At 38.7% G+C, this 13,086-nt stretch overlaps 1 protein-coding gene across 2 annotated transcripts in view; it reads right to left on the bottom strand.

The window, feature by feature from the left end:
- Positions 1 to 13,086, bottom strand: part of C3H8orf34 (chromosome 3 C8orf34 homolog) — a 324,719-nt gene that overhangs the window by 30,028 nt on the left and 281,605 nt on the right. For both annotated transcript variants that reach the window (XM_090040118.1, XM_090040117.1), the window contains 2 exons: positions 12,669 to 12,789; positions 5,023 to 5,519 (listed from right to left, as the gene is read on the bottom strand). In XM_090040118.1, coding sequence (XP_089896244.1) covers positions 5,023 to 5,519; positions 12,669 to 12,789 — 618 coding nt within the window. The remainder of the gene's footprint in view (positions 1 to 5,022; positions 5,520 to 12,668; positions 12,790 to 13,086) is intronic.

The following is a 13,086-nucleotide window of genomic DNA, read 5'->3' as shown; positions in this document are numbered from 1 at the left end:
CGTAGGCTCCATTAGGGAAACTTCAGATAGACTCAAAAGGGCTGATTAAAGACATTAAAAAAAAGCGCATCACTTTAAACTTGGTGGACTCGCATGCTGAGCCTAGCGCATGCCCAGAAGAGGCATCATGTTAGTTGGATCTGAGTTGCCCAATGCCTATATAGATCAGGTGCTTAAGTGGGGCTTTTTGACACTTTTATCTAATAGCTGATAGCCTGAATCAGCTATTAGATAACGCCCGCTTAAGTACCTAATCTATACAGATGCTGCAGAGCTGAGTCAAAGTAACATGCTGCCTCTTCTGTTAAAGCACATTCTTTGGGGGTTTTCTTAATGTTTGCATGCAGCCAAGGCACCCCAGACATGATGCTGGTAATGTCCTGGATGCAGGCCTGAAAATGGGAGTGAGTGAGCAGTGCATATTGTCAGAGCAGTGATCTCCCTTGCACTGTCTGACATAGTTTAGACATGCCCACATGATTTCTTCTTTCCCAGTCCAACTTAGAGTATTTCCATAGTCCTGCTTTCCTTCTGTGACAAGGGGTAGAGGCAAAGGTTTCCAGTTCATTATCCTGGGGGCAGAATCAGCAGACTGTTCAGGTCCATTGAGGGAAATCCCTGTAGTCAGTGCTCCATTAAGTACTTCCATTAGTATTAGCAATGCTATCACAAGACAAAGAATGGACCTATCTATAATACTCCAAAATCTGATCATAAGTTTTCATAAAATGGAAAATAAAAAGAGCAAAGAAAACTAAAAAAGAAGCATAAAAGTCTGCTCTGAAACTATGCATGTGAGTTTTCCAAGAGATGCAATACACAGAACAGACTTAGTAATATCTTCCAAAATGTAGTAAAGAAAACCATTTTGGGAAATGAGGAAGTGATCTCATTGCTCTGTCCACCTCATCTTATACAGTAAATGTACAGTAAACACACATACAGTTTCATGAATAAATTCCTTTGTATACAATAAAATTCTGTTCTTCTGGTCAGAGCCTGTGCTGTGTTTCTAAGAGATTTAGCGAAGAGCTTGATGCCCAAGGGGAGGAGGAAGCTATGGTAGCTGTAAGATACATATATCAATGTTGGGCTGTTCCACCCAGTACTAAGAACAGAGTCTCTTCATTTAGGTATAATGTCTTATTCAATAGGAAATTCAAATTAGTTAAGTCTTCCTATTGTAAAGATGCATAGTAAATGACAGGACAACAAATGAAAAGATATTTAACTAGTTTTCAGTTATTTGCATTTATACATTAATTGTAAAAATCCAATGGTTCAAGAAATGAAACTGGAACCAAGCAAGTCAATGGTACTTTCCTCTCACAACAGTTGAGAACTATAATTGAGCTATATCAAACTAACAGATCCTGTCCTGAAGAGATAAACAAAATTCAACATTTCTTTGTTAAGTTATATAAAATACAAAGGAAAAGGAAATACTAAATATATATGTGTATGTGGAATATAAATGTATGTGGAAAAAAGATTTAAGACTTGATTTATTAGTCTTATAAAGATGATAAAGATATTTCTCTAGGTAATGTATCTTTATTATATTCAGTTTGCCCGTGAACAGACTTGGCAATATAATGCACCTGCTAGAACTGTACATAAAGTAGTATTTATGCCAAGACACAATAATTCCTGTGCACAAAATCTCAGATCATTAGACAACTTGTAATTCTTTTTGATGAGGGTCACAGACCTAAAATCCTGAGCATTTTTTAAAAGTTTAACAGATGACATGTCAAATCTTTGCCAAGTTATTTGAGAATCGTTCTATAACACCATTAAATCATTCCTGGTTTTAATATGATCTCTACTACAAACCCAAGAAAAACTTTTTCTGGATTTTATTTCCTATTAGTTTTTAAAACCTGTATAAGAAATTTACATAAAGCACTAAAATATATTAAGAACACTTCACTGAATTAGTTCATCATTCCATTTAATGATAACATAAGTTGTACTTTTAAATTACAGGACTACACAGTGAATTCTTCAGCTCAGTAAATCATATCCTAACAAGATAATCATGCCAAATAAGGAAACTTTGCTAGAATTTTGCAAATCTACTTTTATCGACTGAGTAATTTTTTTCTTGTTTTCACCAACTTTAAACTAGTTTAACTCCACTGGTTTCAGTAGTTACTCCTGATATACTCCTCCTCTGAAGAAGGAGGTCGTCTTTTTTTTTCCTCAGGCTTTCAGCATAGCATCTCATACAGTAAATGTACTGTAGCTGCGGTGCAGTCTTATCTAACAGAAGTTCTATGGCACAAGACTAAAGGGTAATAAATATAACTTTCCTTTCTTTTATGTGGTCCAGGTAGTGAAGTGGGAGTGTGTACAATTACTGTACAAAGCAGTTTACCTTATAAAGTTCAAATTTCTTATAGGTATAATTTAATTTTTTCCCATGTTATCTACACATTCAGAAAAAGCCAGGGTTATTCTTGCCACAAAGTTGCTGCTAGGGATTCCTTACTCATCCTAGACCAGTGGTTTTCAACTTGTAGTCCACAGACCCCTGAAGGTCCACAGACTATTGTCTAAGGGGACTGCAAAAGATAACTATGATGAATCAGAAGTATGTGAATACCTAGACTTACAATTCAAAGGGGCCCACACCTCCATTCAAAATATTTTAGGGGTCTGCACCTCCATTTGAAATTTTTTAGGAGTCTGCAAATTAAGAAAAGTTGAAAACCACTGTCCTAGGCCATCCAAAGCATTGCTTTTTCTTATGTCCTTGTGTCCAAAGAGACTGATTGGCTCGAAGAAGGCACCCATCGTTCCATTTTAGATAGCTGCCATGGGCAGCATTAGGCTCATTTGCATTTTACTTACAGCAGCAAGAAGCATAATTGGGCAGAGGTGCCTTGTGGGTATATTTTGACAGAGGGAGCCAACCTTTTTTGGTAAGTGTGCCACAAATTAAGGCCTTTGCCCTTTCTGTGTGTCATTCCAATTCCCTTCCCCTGTCTGATCTGCCATTCTGCTCTCTGCTGTATCTGCCACTGTACTGTCTGCTGAAGTCTAGAAAGCAGTGGACATAGTCTTTCTAGACTTCGACACCTTCAAAGCCTCCCCAATTTGCCACTTGCCACATGCAAAGGCTGCTTGTGCCACTTGTGGTACATGTACCATAGGTTGGCTATCCGTGCTCCAAGCAACTAGAAGCCTAGGCATTAACAGACAGATGAAAGTGTCCCCAAAACTCTGAGTTTGATGAGTTATGTAAAAGAATGGCAGAGATCTCAGTCCTATCACTAGCCAGGCTCTATCACCCAGCTACTAGGGTTAGAGGATACTGGGTTTTTTTGTCAGCTAGAATAAAAATCTAATGAAGTGAAGCTCCCACTTCCCAGCTATCAGCTATCCCTGGGGTGATTCACAAAGTAATTGCCAGTCATTTGAGACCATGATAAGGCTTGGGGCTAGGCCACTGGCAGTCAATGTTCCACTGCTCCCAGTGATCAAAGGTAGGCCACAATGTGAGCAGTCAAAGTAGTGAAGGTAGGTAAAAATGTGAAAAAGTAGGCATGTCTACACAAAAGGCTACTTTGCTATAGCAACACGCTAAGTCACTGTAGTAATGTGTTTCCTCTCTGTAGGTCATTGTTATAATAACCATGTGCCACCAGGAAGTACTAAATGATGGCATAGTAACAACAGCGCCATAGGGGCACATGTAGATGTGCGCAGTGTGAGCTAAAGGGAAAAATGCTGGAGTGGCATTCAGGAGCCCTGAGTTTTAATTACAGCTCTGCCACTGGCCTGCTGGATGACCTTGGACAGAAATGAGTAGTTCAGAGAGACGTGCCTGCCAGGATGTTAATCAAGCAGCTGCTAGCAGCATCTAGTGGTATATGTTCTACAAAAAAGAGGATGTTTTGCTTAGGTGCTGTTGTTGTGATCCCTGTCTTCTCCCTTAGAAACCTACATAAATTCTAATTTCTAGCAATGAAGCTTATGAGGATGTTCAGAAACACTGGCAATTATGGGAAAGATTGCTCTCCACCTTCTGCAGGTGTGGAGTCATTTTTGTCTCTGCTTTCTCTCTTCCATAGCACATAATGAAAGGTTTATTAGGATTATAAAAAAGTATCCAATGATAACCTCTGATTTTATTTCATCCTAGAACTCCGTGTAACCAATGCTGATATTCAATTTTTTTCACTATAGAATAATTAGCCTCATTTGACTTATTTTATGCCCTTCTGTCATTTCCAAACACATTTTAAGGCCAATAATGCCTCTCAGAAAACTCATTTGGAAAAAAAAAATTGGTTAGACTCTGTGCTAACCAATCTAGTTAAAAGGTGTTCTAAAATTGGTGGTAACATTTCCAAAGTACTTTGTCTTTATTTTCACTGTAGACTAATTATGTAAAACCTATGACTATGTAGGAAACAGCTTTTTTATTCTGTGAATTAGACCAATTTGGAAAGCAGTATTAAACTTTTTAAGTCCTGCTCTACTAGGTCTGTTTTTTTCAGAATGTATGTTTGTATTATTAAAGCTAAAACCTACCAATGGAAAATGTACCTAATTAACACCATAACATGCCAAATATTTGAGTTATTTTTATTGTATAAAGTTAAGCTTGAAAATAATCAGTGCTATGAAAAAGTTAACTCAGAAATTCCTCAAAAATGCTCTTGCTTAATATTTTGTACATAAGCACAGTCTTAGAAACAGTATTGCTCTCAGTAGGCATTAATCCTGCTGTCCATTAACGTAAGTAAACATTCCATTGACCCCACTGGAAATTTAGTTTGCATAACTGCAGGAAGATCACTCCCTAAACACCCAAACCTGAAAATACCTTGTCCCTTTTTTCAAATTTCTAATGCCATATGACTTTAATTTATCTTGGTGTTATATTATTATAAGGTATTGGTGTTTTCATTTAAAGTGAAACACAAACTAAAACACACCCTCAAATTCTAATTTCATAGTATTTATAATCTTAAAACTAGAGGAAAAAACAAAATTAATTTTAAATCTTACTTCTGATATACTGCTTCTCTGAGTGACAGTTCCAACAATGTCTCCACTCATTTGGACAGCTAGCCCTGAAGGAGTTCCAAGGGTCCTCCCCATTTGGCTCTTAGATGTTAAAGACCTGCTTCTTTGCATACTAATCATTCCTTCCTTATTTTCCTGGTTGCTAGGTGTTAGAGGTCGTGACAGCAAACTATTCGGAGTCACAGGTCTGTTTCCTGTTGATGGAGTTGGATGCCTGTTGGTCTGCATGTTGGGAGTCTGAGGCCTACTGTTTGAGATACTGCAGACCTGGGTTCTGCTGTTATTAGGTGGTGATTTATTTCCTTGCAGCTGGAGTTGAATATTTTTCCCAGGTTGGGTTGGCACTTGAGGCCTTGAATTTTGGCTTGGTGTGGCTTGCCGGTTTCCTTGATGATCTGAAGTAACTAAACTAGTAGGTTGACTACTAGGGCTCCTTGACAGCCTTGCTTCTTCCCAGAGTGCTAAGTCCTTTTCAATGTCTGCATGCAGAAAAAGACAACAGTAATATTTACACTGAAAGAACGGACACAATGGTTTGTATTTCTCACTTCTTCATAATTTTCTAATTGATTTCAGGTTTGAGCAAGTGATTCCCAGGCCTCAGGGATAAAACTAGTGTGAAAACTCATTCTTTAAATACTAGTTTTTTGTTTGTTTGATTTATGGTAAAATCAGACATGCCATATTTTTCTGATATGTTTTTCTGTACAAAACTTTTCAATTTATCTTTTCTATCTGGCTTTAAAACCAGTAATATCATCAAACATTCCACCCAAGTTATACCACTGTAACTTCTGTGCAATTATTCTTTTCTATACAAGTGAGCAAGAACAAAATTCTGGATTCTAAGAGACTTTAACTGTAGTGAGGGTGGAACACGAACTTAGTTCAAGGTGTTATTTTTCCTTTTGGCTTCTCTCTTTATATGGGCCAAAAAACCCCTCTATATCCAAACACGCTTAAACTTTACTGCAATTGGAAATTTGACCAAGTCTGGATCCAGATTTGATGGTTCTAGCTTGCAGTTGCACAGGCTTCACTGAATTCAGCCATGGACTAAAACAGAGGTAAGGTAACCCCTGGCATGGGTGTCAGAGCATGGCACATGAAGGAATTTTGCTTGGCACAGGAGTCTCAGAGCAGATGGTGGAGAAAGGACCGGGGCTGCCCTGCTAACAACGAGGATCAGGCCCCTCGTGGCTCCTCAACCATCTGCCCCTGCCAAGATCTTAAAAGTCAAGTTTAGGAGAGTTTTGGCACTCTGCCCAAAAATGTTGCCGACCTCTAGTTTAAAACCTAAAGAGTGAATCCGGTCCCTTAAAGGGCGGCATGTCCTCCTCTTTATATAAATCAAACTCCTGAGTGATTTGAATGGAAGTTTACCTTTCTGAAATCTACGTATTAAAGGACAGTTCAGAGTTTATGAAGAATCTGTGCTTCTGAATTCATTTCAGCAAAAACATTTATGCTTCTAATTTTCAGGTGTATAACATCATTTCATTACATACCAGGATTATTAAGATAAGGATAGTTTGGTATGCTTGGAAGGTGACAGTAAAAAATCTTCACAAGTAAAAATGTCAAGAGGGCTGAAGAAGGCATTTACTGATTCATCTAATTTATATCTAACCACTTCTCAATTTCACACCTTGACTGGAAGGTGTCTCTATTTCAGCTTTGCTTCAATAAAGGCAACTCGTTTCCTTTAGAACAAACAGCAGCATGAGCCACCTTTGCAGCTGCTGTAAATCCACACAGCACCATTGACTTCAAGCCCCTTGAAATGAACCTGCATAAAACCTTTGTGACAGCAATTAATTGAGGAAAACAGAAATCCTAAAATAAGAATGAATTCTAAACTTACACTATTATAATTTAAAATCTGTTCTCATTCATTTCCATTTGCGTATACTGCATAAAAATGTTTACACTGCTCATTTAATAATTATGAACAACCACTAATAACATCAGCCTGCCGTTTTAAAATTATTCATTTTTACACATTTTTCACATGTAACTTTTTAAAAGAAAAATTAATTAATTAATAGGTCAATTTGTTCATTGTGTGTGTAAAATAATATATTAAAAACATGAAAACACATTATTATTAAAGATGATGATGAATGAACTATATTATTAGTGAAGTCTCAAGTGATATAATCTCCTAACTCTTTAATGATCAAATGTCTTACTACTAGCAAATTTAAAAGGCAATGACTGTTTATATTTCTAGTAGATAGTTGAGGACATTTCTTATTGCTGCTTTAATTTTTATAAAATCTAATTGAAAGACTCACCTCATAAAATCAGCTTGTTTGTTACATTCTGAATAATTACACTTTGTAATTAGTCTTCCATTGAGCTTCTTTTAAAAAAGAAAAATCAATACATATGATTTTGGAATTCATAAGATAACCGATTCAAATCCCTGGGATCAATACACAATAATGCAAGTTTCATAATTTAAACCAAGCCAAGCATTTTTTTTTAATTTAATTAACCTGTATCTATGCAAAATGATTACGGTCTCTTACTTCTTCCTTTGATAATGTGCTGGAAAACTGGAATAACTGGGCACATTTACATGAGACATTCACAGTACAGCTGCTTAATTAGCTCTACAGTAAATCCTCAGTATCTACACAAGCAGCCCTATTAAGCTGCAAGAAACTAATTAACTCTACTGCAGGTTAGTACATATAAATACAAGTGCTATCATGCAATGGATTTCTTTACTGTGCAGCAACACAGGTGTAGACACTGAAGGCTAGCCCTGCACAGGGGCATCCTTGTGCACTATGCAGCCTTTTCACAGCAAACTAAGCCAGGTCAGAGCAGTTCCAGTTGCCAGGCTGACCCTCTGAGCCCCACAACAGCTGGAGCTACTCTGTCATGGCTGCTCAATGTGCTGTGGTCCTGGGTCCATGAAGATGTGTCCGAGAGCAGGGCCGTTCCTAGTGGGGCATGAACTGGGGTGACTACCCCGGGCCCAGTATTTTGGGGGGCCCTGCAGAGCCAGGCAGAGTGGCCATGGCAACTCCACTCCACCACCGCCGGCTTTGCGTCCAGCCGCTTGCTCCCCCCCACCCCCCCTTTCACATCCAGGGCATGCAGGATTGAAACGGGGGTGAGGCCCCGCATAAGTTGATTTGCCCCGGGCTCTGCACCCTGCTTGGGTCGGCTCTGCCCAGAACCAATAAACTCCTGCACAATAGGAGCTGGAATTTATTCATTTGAATTAATTTCATATGTAGATGCACCCAACATATCCTAATAAGAATTCTACACTGTTTTTTGTAGACATATGTTTCCTTAATTTTAGGCAGTAAATTAGTTTGCAGATAAACTAATGTTTTTACACATTTCTTTATCTAACTCAGAAGATTTCCACAACAGAAATTTTACAGTCTTATTCCACACATTATCACTTTGATTTTACTTCAACATCAACTTCTCCAGTTAAAAGCATAAACCTCGTTTCATGTTTCCAACATGCTAGCATTATTTGATACGTATCAAATGTTGCTACTGGGGCATGACTTAGGATTTTTTTTTTAAGAAAACCACCTGTCAACGTCATTTAAGGAAAATAAAATGTGGACAATTGACTGTTACAAGTACTTACATATCAGAAATACCAGACTTAGAGTTTGATTCATAACATATTTACAAGTTTTTTATGTATAGAAAAATTCTTTTTATGATAAAACATATTCTAAAGGGGAAAAGTAACCACAGAATACCTACTCCAAACCAAATTGCCAACTTGGCTGAATTAACTCCCAACAAAAAAACTGCTCAGCCTTCAGGAAATGCCAAGTTGTCCTTAGCCAGCTGTAACTTATGAAAGAAAAATGTTACTAGGCAGTTTGCAGAGACAGAAGAAACTTTGTATCTGCTAAAAATGCTGAATTCACCTCTGCTGAATCAAAGCCAAATTCTACAAGTTTAGGTATAGAAAATAAAGAGAAGAGAACAGGTAAGATCACATCTATATGAAAAATGTGGGAGACTGGAACAGATTGGTCAAGAAGGCCCACTGCTACAGTACTAAGCTGAGGCCAGCTATAGGGCAAAATATATCAAGACAATTCCACAGTGTAGTGTCAGCTACACTACATGAGGACAGATAAAGTATTTCAGACTACTCTGTTATCAGGTGTGTTACAGTATCAAAGTAAAGAACAAAGAAACTACATGCAATATATCTCTTTGTATAGATATGCACTACAGTTTACCTCCTTCATATGACTGCATGACTGCAAGGAGTTAAATCAAAAGAAACTTTTCAGAAGGAAAACACACTAGAAGTGAAACAAAGATATATTGTAGAGAATACCAAGAGAGCTTGAGGGGACAAAAGAGAAGCTATTAAGTGGGCTATACCCTAGCCTACCTCCATTTTCCAGGCCTGAGTCTAGAAACACAAGAAATACTGAAACTTTAAAGACATTAGCTTTGGAGAAAGAAAGTTGTGTGGGCAGTGGTCCAAAGGGGAGATGCACACTGATAGAGAAACTCAGAAAGCAGTATATTTCTCCTAGCACACAGATGGAGGTAACCGGGGAGAACAGAACTTACCAAAGCTTGCAAGGAATCATTAAGGTTTAAACAGTAGTAAATGAGATAATGTAAATGCATCATTTCTTGTTTTAACCCCTTGTTGTGTATGCTATGCACCTCAGGGTGGAAAAAAAAATCATAAAGTTTAAGAACCTGATTTTCATTCACTTCAGTATGTTTCTGGCCACAGTTGGAACTGCTTATTACCTTATTCAAAGGTTCATACTGTAGCAAGATGATAGGTTAGACACAAATATTAAAGTAAATCTCTGTTAGACTCTCTGGCTTTAAGTGTTTTCTGAGATATATTTAGTACCAGTACTAGAAGTAAAATAAACTAAGAAACTACTATGCCTAAAAGGATGGAGAACTTAAAAGCCCTGATAGAAAGTTCAAAATATTAAGAACAGTTGATTGACCTGTTTCATAGAGCTACACAAGTTTAAATCATTGTACATTTCCAAGCAATATATGCTCTGAAAAGAGAAAACAGCCAGAAGGTAGGCTTCTTTCTAACAGGAAGCTGGCTCTAAAGAATTTGAATCTTCATCTAACTACCCAAACCAAAAACCGGAAAGCACTGGGGAAAGATACCTTGCTGACAAGAGTTGTACATTTTAATAAAGAATTAGAGAAACTAAAGGAGTTTGTTAAAGAAGCCTCAGTCTGAAAGTGCTAAATTGATACTTCAAAGCAGGATAGTGCAGCAGTCTTCTTAAAAAAGTATGATCAAAACTGTAGACTGGTGGCTTATCACAGGTGGTTTATCACCGAAAAATAATGAGGTAGGAAGGTGAACTACCACCTTTTAAAATAAACTATCTAAAAAGGTGCATGTGGAGTTTAGGAACTCCTCACTGCCCAACCTGCTGTCACTCCATGGACTAAGGTCCTGTATTTATTTATTTATACCTGAAAGTCTAGAGCACTGATGCTCAACCTTTTTGTCCAGCACGCTGACGGGTAGTGCTGCTGGACCCTCTGCAGGCCAGTTCTAGACAGTGGACCTAATCTGATGTCTGGGTCAGGAGTGGCAGGGCTCCGTCTGGCCATGCAGAGGTGGGTGGGGAGGCATCCCAGCCCCAATCCAGACACCTGGGAGAAGGGGGGCTTGACCTCAACGGGGGGGGGGGTGGTCCTAGCCTGGCCCCAACCCAGTCCTGAGTGGGGGGAAGGCAGCATACCTCGGCCCTGATCAAGTTCCAAAGAGGGAAGGGATGTGGCCTGACCCCACAGAAGGAAGGAGGCATGGCTTGGACTCAGTCTGACTGGGTGAGAGGAAACAAGGCATGGCCTAACCCTATGGTGGGGAAGGGGATGTGGCCTGGTCCCAGCTTGGCTGAGCAGAGAGAAGGGGGAGTGGTCTGGAACTGGTGGGAGGGTCATGGACTAGCTCCAAGTCATCTGCACAGAGGGAAGGGGGCATGGTCTAGCCCCAACCTGGCCATGCTGAGAGAGGATTGTGGCTCACCTGCGACCCTTCACATAGAGCTTGGGAGTCTAGCAGTAGGGAAAGGTGACAGTTTTACCTGCCACTGCTCCATCACCACCAAATTTCCCAACCTATGCGGAAGGCTCTGAGGGCCACATTTGGCCCATGGGACAGAGGTTGAGCACCCCTAGCCTACAGTATTCTGACCCTACACTTTTGTGGTTAGGAGAAAAGTTGATTTGGAATTAGTTTTATATTATAACTTACCTTTTTATATCTGTCAATTCTATTTCATGTACCACATCTTCAAACCTCCAGAATCACATTTATTAAAAAGCAGGCTTGCTATTTGCTATGGTATCAGCATGAAGTGGTATGATGTATAGTAAATACAGCACAGACCTCCAGGACTGTATACTTCAAAATTTTTAATATTGTTTAATATAACTTGTTATTCAGAGTAAACCAATACGATTTTGTAAAATGGTGCATGTTTTGAATGATTTATTATGCTCAGTCTAAACAAAAATATTCATTACAATTAGAGGGGGAAAAAGGAAGGAAGGAGAAGCTATATTCCAAATGGCTGAAGTATATTTAAAACAAAACCCCAGTCAAAATACTTTCACACAAACTGTTTTCCTTTCATACTCTTAAAAAAAATACTAATCCTGTCAGTGCTTCAGCACAAATGACATTGCATACAATAGAGATAATCTTACTGATTTTACACTGCCTTAGTTCCCATGAAATCTCCTAGGCTAGGGACAGAAATGTATTAGGACAAGTGATCAGAAACTGGTTCAAATCTGTAATATGGCAGAAGTTCAGTTCCCACAAACCACTTTCAAAATTGCTGAAACTAGTTTAAGATAAACCTGGATGGATGTAGCATCAGATTTAACTGATTTAGGTTAAATGGGTTTATTGAACTTCTGTCCTAAAAACCCTCCAGATTCAAGTTAACTCACAGTCCCCCAGCATGCAGGGATGCTTTGCACCTCCCTGGCAAAGCCCCCTTCACAGGATGGGCAGGCTAGCCTTGGCCCAAGCTCTCTGCTCCAGGCAAGCAGGGAAGCATGCCCTAGCATTCTCTGTCTTCTGGTCTGGGCCACTGCAAGCATATAGCTACATTTCTGGAATGAAAAGTGAATGTCTGTATACTTTCTTATCAGGTCAATCTATGCAATTTAGACTAACCTGCAAAGATTAAATCGGTTCAGCCTTACACTCTTTGATTATTTGTATACGGCCCCAGAGACCAAGCTGGCTCATTCCAGCTGAGGTCTTTCGGAAGTCTTATAAACATTAGGTCTAACACCAATACCTGACCACCAAGCTATTAAGTATTCAGTAGCTATTAAGATGTGTACATCAGAAAGCCATCAGGATATTTTTAAATTATCATACATATTCAAATTTAAAAGTTTAAAATTCTGTGTCTTCAAATAAATGTTGTTTTTTTCTGTCTGCCCAATTAAAAGCCAATGCAAACGAAAGAGAGCTTACAATAAACTCCTCATCTACCATTGTCAGCATATCAGCTAAGCCCTCCTCTCTTTTACTTATGAATTTTAATGGGGGTTGGGTGAATAGGGTTCAGTGTTTTATGATCCTTTGTCACTATACATACCAGCCAGGTGTTTTTCCATGGTCTGTAATTCTTTAGCCGCTAAGGAATCTTTTAAGAGTTTCTGGCTAGGGGAACCTCCATTTCTGATGCACAGGATGTCCAGGTCCCATGCTGGTTGATGCTAACAGTTGGAAAGAAAAGAAATACTAAGATCTTGATATGTACTTGTATATGTATATCCAAAGGTTCACAAGAAAGCTAGAATAATGTACTTTTCTAATTTAGGAATTTAAAAGGACTTGGTGCTCTGAAGTTTTAAGTAAACTTACCAGAAATACTGCCTGGAAATAAAAAATTACTGGTATTCAGTATGAGATATCAATTTTTATTAGGATTCTCAACACTTGGCCTGCAGGCCAGATCTGTTCCCTGGCTCTGTGGCATCCAGTCCATGGATCTTCAGACTAGGTTGGTACAC

Source organism: Crocodylus siamensis, chromosome 3 (assembly GCF_052110815.1).
Source record: "Crocodylus siamensis isolate JL-2025a chromosome 3, ASM5211081v1, whole genome shotgun sequence".
NCBI classification, from domain to species: Eukaryota; Metazoa; Chordata; order Crocodylia; family Crocodylidae; genus Crocodylus; species Crocodylus siamensis.
The sequence above is the reverse complement of the archived record's forward strand: the minus strand, read 5'-3'. Positions and strand labels throughout refer to the sequence as shown.